Source organism: Pteropus medius, unplaced genomic scaffold (assembly GCF_902729225.1).
Source record: "Pteropus medius unplaced genomic scaffold, Ma_sr-lr_union100, whole genome shotgun sequence".
In the NCBI taxonomy this organism is placed as follows: domain Eukaryota; kingdom Metazoa; phylum Chordata; class Mammalia; order Chiroptera; family Pteropodidae; genus Pteropus; species Pteropus medius.
In genome coordinates, this window is record NW_024352783.1 from 8,303,881 (window position 1) to 8,316,092 (window position 12,212).

Below are 12,212 nucleotides of genomic sequence, written 5' to 3' on the forward strand. Positions count from 1 at the left end.
GATCCTTTTTGAATTTGTTCAAAGTGTGTAAGGTCTTTGTCTAGATTTATTTATGTTGCATGTGGATATTCAGTTTTTTTCAGCACCACTTGTTGAAAAGACTGTCTTTGTTCCTTTGTCAAAAATCAGTTGATTATATTTATGGGGATCTATTTCTGGGCTGTCTGTGCTGTTCCATTGATCTGTTGTCTGTTCTTTTGCCAATACTAGACTGTCTTGATTACTGTAACTTTATAGTAAGTCTTGAAGGTGGGTAGTGTCAGTCTTCGACTTTATTTTCTTTCAATATTGTATTAGCCACACAATATTATGAGTCTTCTGCTTCTCCACATAAACTTAAGAATCATTTTGTCAGTAACCACAAAATAACGTGCTGGGATTTTGATTGAGATTGCATTGAATTTATAGATCAAATTAGGAAGAAATGACAGCATGACAGTATTGAGTTTTCCTATCCATAAATATGGAATATCTCTCTATTTAGTTCTTAATTTCATTCGTTGGTTTTGTAGTTTGTCTCAAATAGACCTCATATATATTTTGTTAGATATATACCTAAATATTTCATTTTGGGAGGTGCTAATGTAAATAGTATTGTGTTTTTCATTTCAAATTCTACTTAGTCATTGTCGATATATAGGAAAACAATTGGCTTTTTATATTAACTTTGTATCCTGCAACCTTGCTATAATCACTTATTAGTTCCAGGAGTTTTCTTGTTGTTGTCGTTTCAGGTTTTTTTTTTTACGTAAGTAGTCATGTCATTGGTGAACAATAGTTTTATGTCTGCCTTCCCAATCTGTATACCTTTCATTTCCTTTTCTTGACTTATTGTATTGGCAAGGACTTTTAGTGCAATGTTGAAAAGGAGTGGTGAGAGAAGACATCCTTGCCTTTTTACTTGATCTTAGTGGGAAAAGCTTTGAGTTTCTCACCATTAAGTCTGATTTTAGCTGTAGTTTTTTGTAGATATTCTTTGTCAAGTTCAGACAGTTTCCCCTATAAACCTAATTTACCAAGTTTTTATCATGAATGTGGATGTTGGAGTTTGTCAGATGCTTTTTCTGCATCTATTGATATGATCATGTGACTTTTTCCTTTTTAGTCTATTGATATGATGGATTACATTAATTGATTTTCGGTTGTTAAAGCAGCCTTGCATATCTGGGATAAATCCCACTTGGTCATGGTGTACAATTCTTTTTGTACATTGTTGGGTTCAATTTGCTAATATTTTGTTGAAGATTTTTGCATCTATGATCATGAGAGATATTGGTATTTAGTTTTCTTGTGATCTTTGGTTTTGGTATTAGGATAATGGCGGCCTCATCAAATGAGTTAGAAAGTATTCCCTCTGCTTCTGTCCTCTAAAAGAGATCGTAGTTAGAGATTTGGTACAATTTATTTCTTAAATGTTTGTTAGAATTCACCATCTGGTCCTGGTGCTTTCTGTTTTGGAAGGTTATTAATTATTTAACTTCTTTGATAGATATAGGACTATTTATATTGTCGATTTCTTCATGTGTGAGCTTTGGCAGATTTTGTCTTTCAAATTTGTGGTCATAGAGTTGTTCATAATAGTCATTTATTATTTTTTCAATGTCAGTGGGATGTGTACTGATGTTCTCTTTTTCAATTATTAGCAATTTGTGTCCCTTCTTTTTTTTTCTAAGTTAACCTAACTAGTAGTTTGCTGATTTTCTTGATCATTTCAAAGAACTAACTTTTGGTTTTGTCGATTTTATTGACTTCCTGTTTTCAGTTTCATTGATTTCTGCTCTAATTCTTATTATTTCTTTTATTCTACTTACTTTGGACTTAATTTGCTATTTTTTCACCTCAAGTTTCTGAAGGTGGAAACTTAGATTATTGAATTTAGATCTTTTTTATCCTCTAATATGTGCATTCAGTACTATAAATTTCTTCTTTTAGGCACTGCTTTTGCTGCTTCCTACAAATTTGATGTTTGTTGTATTTTCAGTTAGTTAAAAATACTTTTAAATTTCTCTCGTTCTTTGACCCATGTGTTCTTTGGAAGTGTTTTGTTTAGTTTCTACATACTTTGGAATTTTCCATTTATCTTTTTGTTGCTGATTTCTAGTTTCATTCCATTGTGGTCTGAGAGCAGACATTGTATTTTTATTCTTTTAAATTTGTTAAGGTGTGTTTTATGGTCCAGATTGTAGTCTGTCTTGGTAAATGTTCTATGTGAGTTTGAACAAAATCTTTATTCTGTTGTTTTTGGATGAAGTATCTATAGATGTCAATTCTCTTTAGGTGGTTGATAGTGCTATTGAGTTCAGCTATGATCCTTGCTGATTTTCTGTCTGCTGAATCTATTTCCAAGGGAGAGTCTTTGAAGTCTCCAACTCTAATAGTAGATTCATTTATATCTTCTTGCAGTTTTATCAGTTTTTGCCTTACATGGTTTGACTCTCCATTGTTAGGACCATACATGTTAAGAATTGATGTGTTTTCTTGGAGAATTTATGTTTACATAAATATGATTTTATCATTATGTAATGCCTTTTAACTCTGATAACTTTTCTTACTTTGAAGTCTGCTCTGTCTGAAATTAATGTAGCCACTTCTGCTTTTTTTGATTAGTATTAGGGTGGTCTATTTTTCTATCCATTTACTTTTAATCTATATGTGTCTTTATATTTTAACATGAGTTTCTTGTAGATAGCATATAGTTGGATTGTGTTTTTTGATCCACTCTGAAATCTGTCTTGGTACATTTAGACTATTGATGTTAAAAGTGATTATTGATATAATTAGATTAATATTTACCATATTTGTTACTTTTTTCTATTCGTTATCCTTGTTCTTTGTTTCTGTTTTTGCCTTCCTTTTTCTGCCTCCTGTTGTGCTAATTATTATGATTCCATTTTTGTTCCTTTTTTAGCATATCAATTATACTTTTTAAAACTATTTTTAGTGGTTGTCTTAGAGTTTTCAGTATTATGTTTATAAATAATCCAGGCCTACTGTTAAATAACACTATACCACTTATTTATGTTTATAAATAATCCAGGCCTACTGTTAAATAACACTATACCTTGTAATAAAACAGTCTTCATTCCTCCTGACTCTTGTATTATTGCTGTCATTCATTTTGCTTACATATAAGCATTCACAAGCGTATATATGTACACATAAGATATATACATAAACATACATAACCAAATACATTGTTGCCATTATTATTTTTCCCCCCTCCCCGACTTCTACCCCTGACCTATGGATGTTGCTGTTTCTCCTTAAGAACTGGATCTCTAAAGGTGGGGTGTCTCTTCCCACACACTCAGAGTGTGCACCTGGGTCCTGGCGCACCCGGGACACTCGGAGGGCCTGGTGTACCTAGGGTATGGTCCATGGCTCCACCTGGGGCGAGAACCCCGGACTTTCTGTGTGTAAAAGCAAACGTGCTAACCACTACACTATAGAGCCACCCCTGCCATTATTATTTTGAACAAACTGTTATCTGTTAGATCATTTAAAAATAAGAAAAATAAAAGTTTTAATTTTACTTTCACTTATTCCTTCTTTGGTGTTCTTTCTTTTTGTAGATCCAGTTTCCTGACCTGTATTATTTTCCTTCAGTCTAAAGAACTTCTTTTAACATTTCTTACAAGGTAGTATATTGGCAACAAATTCCCTCAATTTTTGTCTTAGAAAATCTTTTTTTTTTTTTTTTTTTTCAGTTTTGAGGATAATTTTGCAGGGTACAGAATTTTAAGTTGGTGATTTATTTCTTTCAACACTTTAAATATTTCTCTCCACTCTCTTCTTGCTTGCGTGGTTTCTGAGGAGAAGTAATATAATTTTTATCTTTGTTCCTCTAAAGGTATAGTGTTTGTTTCCTCTGGCATCTTTCAGGATTTTTTCTTTATTTTTGATTTTCTGTATTTGAAAATGATATGCCTAGGTATACAGTCATGTGCTGCATTAAGATGTTTTGGTCAGTGACAGACACCATATACAGGTGGGCCCATGAGATTATAATGGATCTGAAAAATTCCTGTTGTCTAGCAATGTCTTAGCCATTGTAACACCTTAGCACAATGCATTAAATACTTAACCATTGTGTTACAATTGCCTACAGTATTCAGTACAGTAACATTCTTTAAAGCATAGAAGCTGTAGGGGAACAGAATTTCATCCCAAAATATGTCTCTTTGGCATAAGGATTATATTAGGTTGGTTAATTTTAAGAAACAGCAGACGTGGGAGAAGCTGTGAAGTAGAAGTTACCTTTTGTAACAGATTCTTATATTTGTGAGTAAGGTCTCCATTTGTAAGGGTGTCGGATATAGGGGGATAACCTTATCTCTAGAAATTCTATCAGTGAAGAACACAAGGACAAATTTGCATAACAACCTTAGTCTTCAGCTGAAGATGGTTTTTAAAGGTGATGACTTCATCTATTTTGGCAAGTTATTGAGTTTTCCCTGGAAATTGTTCCTTTCTGTTCCTTTCTCTCTCATGTATATAGGAGGTATACATGTTATTAAATTTTGTTCTTCTGTTAATCTATCTTTTATTACAGAGATGTCTCAGCAAAAAACCCAGAAGGGCTAGAGGGAAAATTATTTTTCCTCTCCTGTAGAGCAATAGGATATACCATATAACCTAGCTGTATAGCGGGCTATACCATCTAGGTTTGTGTAAGTGCATCTACGATGTTCATATGAACACATCACCTAAATATTTCTCAAAATTTATCCCCATCAGTCAGTGGTGTGCAACTGTAGTTGTTTGGGGCATTTATCTTGCATGTTGTTCTCTGAGCTTCCTGGATCTGTGGCTTAGTGTCTGACATTAATTTGGGGAAAATTCTCAGTCATTATTGTTTCAAATATTTCCTTCTGTTCTTTCTTTCTTCTCCTGGTAATCTCATTACTCATGTTAGACCTTTCGTAGTTTCACAGACCTTGGATATTCCCTTCTGGTATTTTAAGTCTTTGTTCTCTTTGTTTTTTGCTTTTCAAGGATTCTTTTGACGTATTCTTTAGCTCAAAGATTTTTTTTTTTGTCACCTGTGTCTAGTCTACTAGTAAGCCCGTCATTTCCGTTAGTGTTTTCTTTTTTTAATATCTAGCTTTTTTGGTTCTTTCATAGATTTCTATCTCTCTGCTACATTGCCCGTCTGTTCTTTTATGCTGTCTACATTTTCAATTAGAGCCCTTAGCATATTAATCATAGTTCTTTTAAATTCCTGGTCTGATAACTTAAACATCCCTGCCGTGTCTGGTTCTGATACTTTGTCTCTTCAAATTGTGTTTTTGCTTTTTGGTATGCCTTGTAATTTTTTTCTTGGTAGCTATACATGATGTACAGGGTGAAAGGAAGAGTTGTAAAAGGGCTTTAGTAATGTGTTAGTGAGGTATAGGGGCAGAGGCCGTGTTCTCTAGGCCTGTGATTAGGTCTCTAGGCTTTCAGTGAGTCTGGTCTTTCAACTTCTCAAGTGTTTTTTAGTTTCTTCTTCTTGCCTTAGATGAGACAGGATAGCTAGAGACGGCTAGAGTTGGGTACTTCCCTTTCCCTAGGTCAGTTAGGCTCTGAGCTTAACCTGAGCAGATTAACCTCTGATTAATTAGTTTCCCCTGAGGGCACGCCTTGTTACGAAGATCAGAATGCTCCGACATAATTAAAAGTGTTTCCTTTCCCTTCTCCATGCTGGAAGCAGGAAGGGATTTTTCTTTGATATTTACTGTGGGAACCTGATTGAGTTCCTGGAGGTAAATCTGATATTGTGAGCCCCTCTCTGACTGGATCCTCCAGGAGTTTTTAACTCTTAGAGTTGTCTGCTACGAGCCTCCAGTGGATTGTCAATTATGGTTCAGGCTTTTCTGTCCTGGCTCTAATTTCTGAGGAGGTTTCTGCTGGTGAGTCTTTCTTTTTTCAGCTCCCTGTATTTGTTTCTCCAGTCTTGGGGGCATTGGTTTGCTCTGTATCCTCCCCTATCTTTTGGATCCAAGAAGAGTTTCTGATTTTTCAGTCTGTTCAGCTTTTTACTTATTAGGATGGACTGGTGATTTTCAAGCTCATTACATGGGAAACTTGGAACTGGAAGTATTGCAGAAAAGTTGCAAAAATCAGACCTGCAAGAAACCAAGCCGCACTCAGAGAGTTGGAGAACCGCAGTCCCACAGTTGCTAGGCTGGGCTGGAAGATCTGCGCCAGGAGCTCAGTTGCAGCATTCCTTATATAGAACTCATTTAGCATGGGCTGATTGGTTAATTTGTCCTCAGATGTTTACAAAGTATGGGAATTGCTATGGGTTGCAGGCAGTTACAAAGAGTTACAAAGCGTGGGAGTTGTTAGGGGGTACAGGAAGTTACATTTGTTGCTCGGACAGAACAAGCAAAAGGGAAGAAGAGTCTTTAGTTAATTTCGAGTACAGCCTATGCAGTAAGCATATCTACAGAAGCAGAACAAAGAGTTAATTAGCCTTTTGAGTAAAAATTCCTCTTCAGAAGTCCCCATATAAGATATTTAAAACATTTATACAATTTAAAAGTAATAATATAACAAATACCTGAGTTCCTGCCTGATTTTCTTACCTCGTTTTGTCTTCTTGCTCTACTTTTAGGAAAATTTCTTTAATGTTTTCTTCTTCTAACTTATTTTTTAAATTTATGCTCTGCTATTTTGAATTTTCAGAAGCTCCTTTTCCACCTCTGAATATTATTGTTCTTCAGGGTGCAATATTTTGTTTTATCTCTGAAGACATTAATTTTATACACACACACACACACACACACACACACACACACTAATGTATATATTAACTTTTCCTGAAAAATGTCTTAATTTTTTCCCTCCTAATTTGTTTTATTTTTATTTACTTATTTATTTGTTTATTTTAACTTTTTTTTTTTTAGGCAAGGCAACCCTTGGTTGACCTCACAGATTACAAGGATCTTGTCAGCTTACAATCCCTTATTTTTTATTTTTTACGCCTACAGCACCTCGTCTTCCTTGGTGGTCTACCATCCAAGTACTAACCAGGCCCAACCCTGCTTAGCTTCCCAGATCAGATGGGATTGGGCTTGTTCAGGACGGCATGGCTGTAGACCCCTAGTTTGTTTTAGAGTGTGGTTTTCATATTAGATTCTTTCTTTAGATATTTGATGATTGTTGTGTGCTCGTAATTATGGACAGCGAGCCTCAACAATGAGTGAGTCACTACCTTGGACTGCTTCCTTTTGGTAGGTAGTGGGGATGGGGCGGGGTTCTCAGATTCCCCAAAGAGAAGACTCAGCCAGTCTTCTGTCTAAAGAGTATATACGTGATATCACAGGGGGAGCCAAACAGGGGAAGAAGGCTGGAGGTCTTAAAAGTCAGTGTGTAAAATTTTTCTGCTAATCTCCTTTCCCCCAATGACTTCTCATTATATATTGCTGTCTTCATCTCTGTCTGGTGTTGTGCAATCTAGAGACTTTCAGTTTTATATTGTCCAGGTATAAACATCCAGCCTTTTCCTGTAGTGTGGGGGATGGGTGTTGTTTCTCTGCATAGAGCTGGGGAAAGGATATAAAATTCTGCTTCCAAATTGACTTTAAAATAATCCTTTCAGTACTGCCTTCAATGCCACTTTGAAAGTTATCTGGTATTGCTAAGTACTCAGCCTTTTGGGAATCCGATATAAATTGATTTACTTCTGGGCTCTCCTGCTTGCTAAGGATTCTATCTTCTTGGGTCTACTAGGTCAAATACCACTTGATATCAACTTTCTAGCTCCTGAATTTTTAAGGCTGTTGACTGCTGTGCTTCTTGCCCTTTTGAGTTTAGGCTCTTTTCTCTTTCCCTTTCTCTCTCTTGTTTCAAAACAACCATATGGTATCAAACTAACAATATGATTGCTGAAAAAAAAAATACATTTAAAACCTTTTTGTGGGTCTTTTTGTCCATAGGAATGTCCAAATTATCCAGTTTCAGAGTCTCTCGAAATAATTCACTTTTGGTGATTATGCTACCAAGTTGGTATATGGTTAGATTCCTTTGCTTCATTTTACTTTTGATTTCTAGGGTTTATTCTTTTGTTTAACTTTGTTTCATGATTACATACAGTTTCAAACTCATAGCTACAAAATGATGGACACTTAGCGAAATCTAGCTTCTATCCCTGCCTCCCACCCCGTTCTACCCTGTTTTCTCCATTACCCTATAGGCCAGTGGTCCCCAACCTTTTTGACACCAGCGACTGGTGTTCCTATGAGAATCTAATGCCTGATGATCTGAGGTGAAGCTGAGGCGGTGATGCTAGTGCTGGAGAGCAGCTGCAGATGAAGCTTCACTTGCTGTCCTGCTGCTCACCACCTGCTGTGAGGCCGGTTCCAGTACTGGTCCACAGCCCCAGAGTTGGGGACCCCTGCTATAGGCAACTATTGTCTTTAAAATAGACTGTTTCCTTGCCCTACTTCTCTTTATCCCCTTATCCTTATTTATTTTCCTTTATATCTCCTGTCACTACCTGACATTATTACCTTCTTTCATTACTAGAATATAAGCTTCTTAAGAGCAGGGATCCGAGATGTGCCAAAATAAATGCTTTTCTCAGCTTCCATTTAGGGCCACTCAAAGCTATATTTGTGATCGGTTTTTTGTTTTTCCTTTTCTGAGCATAAGTTAGCAGTATAGTTTACTTTATTTTTTTAAAACTTATATTATTTGGTCAATACTGTGATTTTACATCAATACATATTAATTATACCCTTACAGCCATTAAAAATCACACAGGGCAATATGATGTAGTGGATTTAACAGTGACAAGGAATGAAGGGCCCCTGCCTTCTGAGATGTGCTATGTTCCCATATACAAATGACAGAGGAGTAGATGAAGATGGCCTGTGGCATGTGCTACCATGTCTGAGAGGCCCCACCTTCCATGACAATAAGCCATGCAAGACCCAGGAAAGTGTTATGTTTGAGGATGGGGGTGCTCCAGTGTTAGAGTGAAGTAGACTTTGTTTACAGTCATTTGTGCTAGAATGTGACATAATGTTCCTAAAAATCACTACAACCTGCAAAATTGTTTAGTAAAAACGACAGAGGTTATGCATAAATTGGGATTAGGGGTATAACACTCAAAACCTTGTCAGTGACATGTTAAAAGGAACATGATAAAAAGCACAGTTTTTGCACATTAAATGTTGAAGAAATAGATAAACACTGTACTAAATATGACACTTTACCTTGAAAAGACCTGATGTTTTCTTATAGAAGTGGGCATTGAAAGGGTCGCAGCCTGTGAATTTAGCTGGGTGCAGTGTTCTGTGTTCACCCATTGTTATTCATGCACAAAATTGCACGTAAGCAAGTGGTTGTACTCACATTGTTTCCTAATCGTGTAGGAACGATTTACATTTTTTAAGCAGGTGGTATAGCAGAACTGACTGAATTTTTCCCATTCTCTTTTAGATGATATACCAACGGGAACTGCTGGCAGACGAGCTTCAAATGAGTTCTTGATGTGTGGAGGGTATGTTTACATATAATTATTATTTTAATTTAATTTTTTTATGCCTACAACAACCACTCTTCCTAGGTGGTCTCCCATCTAAGTACTATCCAGGCCTGACCCTGCTTAGCTTCCAAGATCAGATGAGACTGAATGTGTTCAGGGTGGCATGGCTGTAGTGTTTACATACAATTAACTAAAAGAATTTTCATAGTTTTTTTAGTAAAGTTATGGAACTTTGTGTTAATTCTAAAATTTATTTTTTCACAATTTATCATTAAAAATTTTTTAAATTGTAAAAAAAAACACACATAAGATCTGGTGTGTTAAACATTTTTAAGTTTATAGTCCAGTAAAGTATAATCACAGTGTTGTGCAACAGATCTCCAGAACTTTTTTATCTTGTAAAACTGAAACTCAGTACTCATTGTAACAACACTCCCATTCTCCACTTCCCCATGTACTGGCAACCACCATTCTGTTTTCTGTTTCTATTAATTCGACTACTTTAGATGCCTCATTATATAAATAGAATCATACAATATATGTCTTTTTGTGACTAGCTTAGTTCACTCAGCACAGTGTCCTTAACCTTCATTCATGTTGTAACATGTGTCAGAATTTCCTTTTTAAGGCTAAATAGTATACCGCATTTTATTTATCCATTTGTCTGTTGATGTACACATGGAGTGCTTCTGCCTCTCGGCTGTTATGAATAATGCTGCTGTGAATGTGAATGTGCAAATATCTATTTGAGACCCAGCTTTTAATTCTGTTGGATATATACCCAAAAGTGGGGGTGCTAGATCATATGATAATTCTATTTTTAATTTTTTGAGAAGCTTCCATACTGTTTCTTTTCCGTAATGGTTGCACCATTTTGCATTCCTAGCAACAATGTAAAAGGGTTCTGAATTTCTCCACATCCTCACCAACATTTGTTAGTTTCTGCTTTTTTTTTTTTAATTAAAACCATCTTTTTTTTTTTAATAGCCATCATTTTAATGGGTGTGAGTTGATATCTCATTGTGGTTGTAATTTGCATTTTTTTAAATGATTAGTGGTTTTGAGCATCTTTTCAAATACTGTTGGCCATTGTATATCATCTTTGGAGAAATTATCCAAGTTCTTGGTCCATTTTTAATCAGGTTATTTTTTGTTTGGGGGTTATAGGTGTTCTTTATATATTTTGGGTATTAACTTTATCAAATATGTGATTTACAAATATTTTCTCCCATTCCATAGGTTGTCTTTTCACTCTGTTGATGTGTCCCTTTGAGCTCAGAAGGTTTAAAATTTGATACAGTCCCATTTGTCTTTTTTTTGGTTTCGTTATCTGTGTGTTTGGTATCCACTTCCAAGAATCATTGCCTAATCCAAATACTAGGCGTGAACCTTTCCTCCTGTGTTTTCTTCTAGGAGTTATATAGTTTTGAGTCTTATGTTTAGATTTTTAGTCTCTTTTGAGTTAATTTTTTTTCTCTGGTGTAAAGTAAAGTTCTAATTTTATTCTTTTGCATGCAGATACCTAGTTTTCCTAGGACCATTTGCTGAAGAGACTGTCCTTTCTCCATTATGTGATGTTGACACCTTGTCAAAGATGATTTGTCTGCATACATAAGGATTTGTTTCTGGGAGCTCTATTCTACTCATTGGTCTATATGGCTATCTCTATGCCAGTACCATCACTTTTGATTATTGTAGCTTTGTTATATATTTTGAGATCAGGAAGTTTGAGATCTCCAATTTGGTTCTTCTTTTCCAAGATTATTTTGACTATTTAGGGTCCCCACAAATTCTATATGAATTTTAGTACAGATTTTTCTATTACTACAAAAAATGTCATTGGTATTTTGATAAGGATTACATTGATCTGTATTTAGGTCACTTTGGGTAGTATTGACATCTTAACAATATTAAGTCTTCCAATCTACGAATGGGGGATGTCTTTAATTTATTTCAGCCATGTTTTGTAGTTTTCAGCACATAAGTCTTTCACCTTCTTGGCTAGATTTATTTTTAGCTATTTTCTTCTTTTTGATACTGTTATAAATGAGATTCTTTTTTTAATTTTCTTTTTGGATTCTTCATTGTTAGTGTATAGAAATACAACTAATTTCTGTGTGTTGATTTTGTATTCTCCAACTTTGCTGAATTTATTAATTTTAGTGGGGTGTATGTGTAATCTTTAGGGTTTTCTACATTTAAGATGTTATCTGTAAGCAGAGATAAATTACTTCCTTTTTGATTTGAATGTCTTTTATTTCTTTTTCTTGCCTTATTGCCTTGGCTAGAAATTCTATATTGAGAAGTGGTGAGAATGGGCATCCTTGTCTTGTTGCTGATCATAGAGGAAAGGCTTTCAAGCTTTCACCATTGAGTTTGATTTTAGCTGTGGGCTTTTCATATATGGCTTTTATTATGATACAGTGGTTTCTTTCTAGTTTGTTGAGTGTTTTTATCATGATAGGGTGTTCGTTGGATTTCGTCAAATGCTTTGTCTGTATCACTTAAGGTAATCATGTAGTTTTTGTCCTTCTGTTAATGTGGTGTATTATAAATTCTTTTTGGTCATGGTGTATTATCCCTTTAATGTGCTGTTGAATTTGTTTTGCTAGTATTTTGTTGATTTTTACATCAAATTTCATCAGGGATACTATTATGTAGTTTTCTTGTAGCGTCTGTATCTGGCTTTGGTATTGGGTAATGCTGAACTGATGGAATAAGCTTGGGAGTGTTCCCT

The 12,212-nt window shown here is 35.2% G+C and overlaps 1 protein-coding gene and 2 pseudogenes across 2 annotated transcripts in view; 1 reads left to right on the forward strand and 2 right to left on the reverse strand.

Moving 5' to 3' along the window:
* The window catches only part of ULK2 (unc-51 like autophagy activating kinase 2), a 96,499-nt gene that overhangs the window by 46,450 nt on the left and 37,837 nt on the right, over window positions 1-12,212 (forward strand). For both annotated transcript variants that reach the window (XM_039847474.1, XM_039847475.1), the window contains exon 14: window positions 9,430-9,490. In XM_039847474.1, coding sequence (XP_039703408.1) covers window positions 9,430-9,490 — 61 coding nt within the window. The remainder of the gene's footprint in view (window positions 1-9,429; window positions 9,491-12,212) is intronic.
* On the reverse strand, window positions 6,966-7,084 carry LOC120590014 (uncharacterized; annotated as a pseudogene).
* LOC120589943 (uncharacterized) lies at window positions 9,532-9,650 on the reverse strand (annotated as a pseudogene).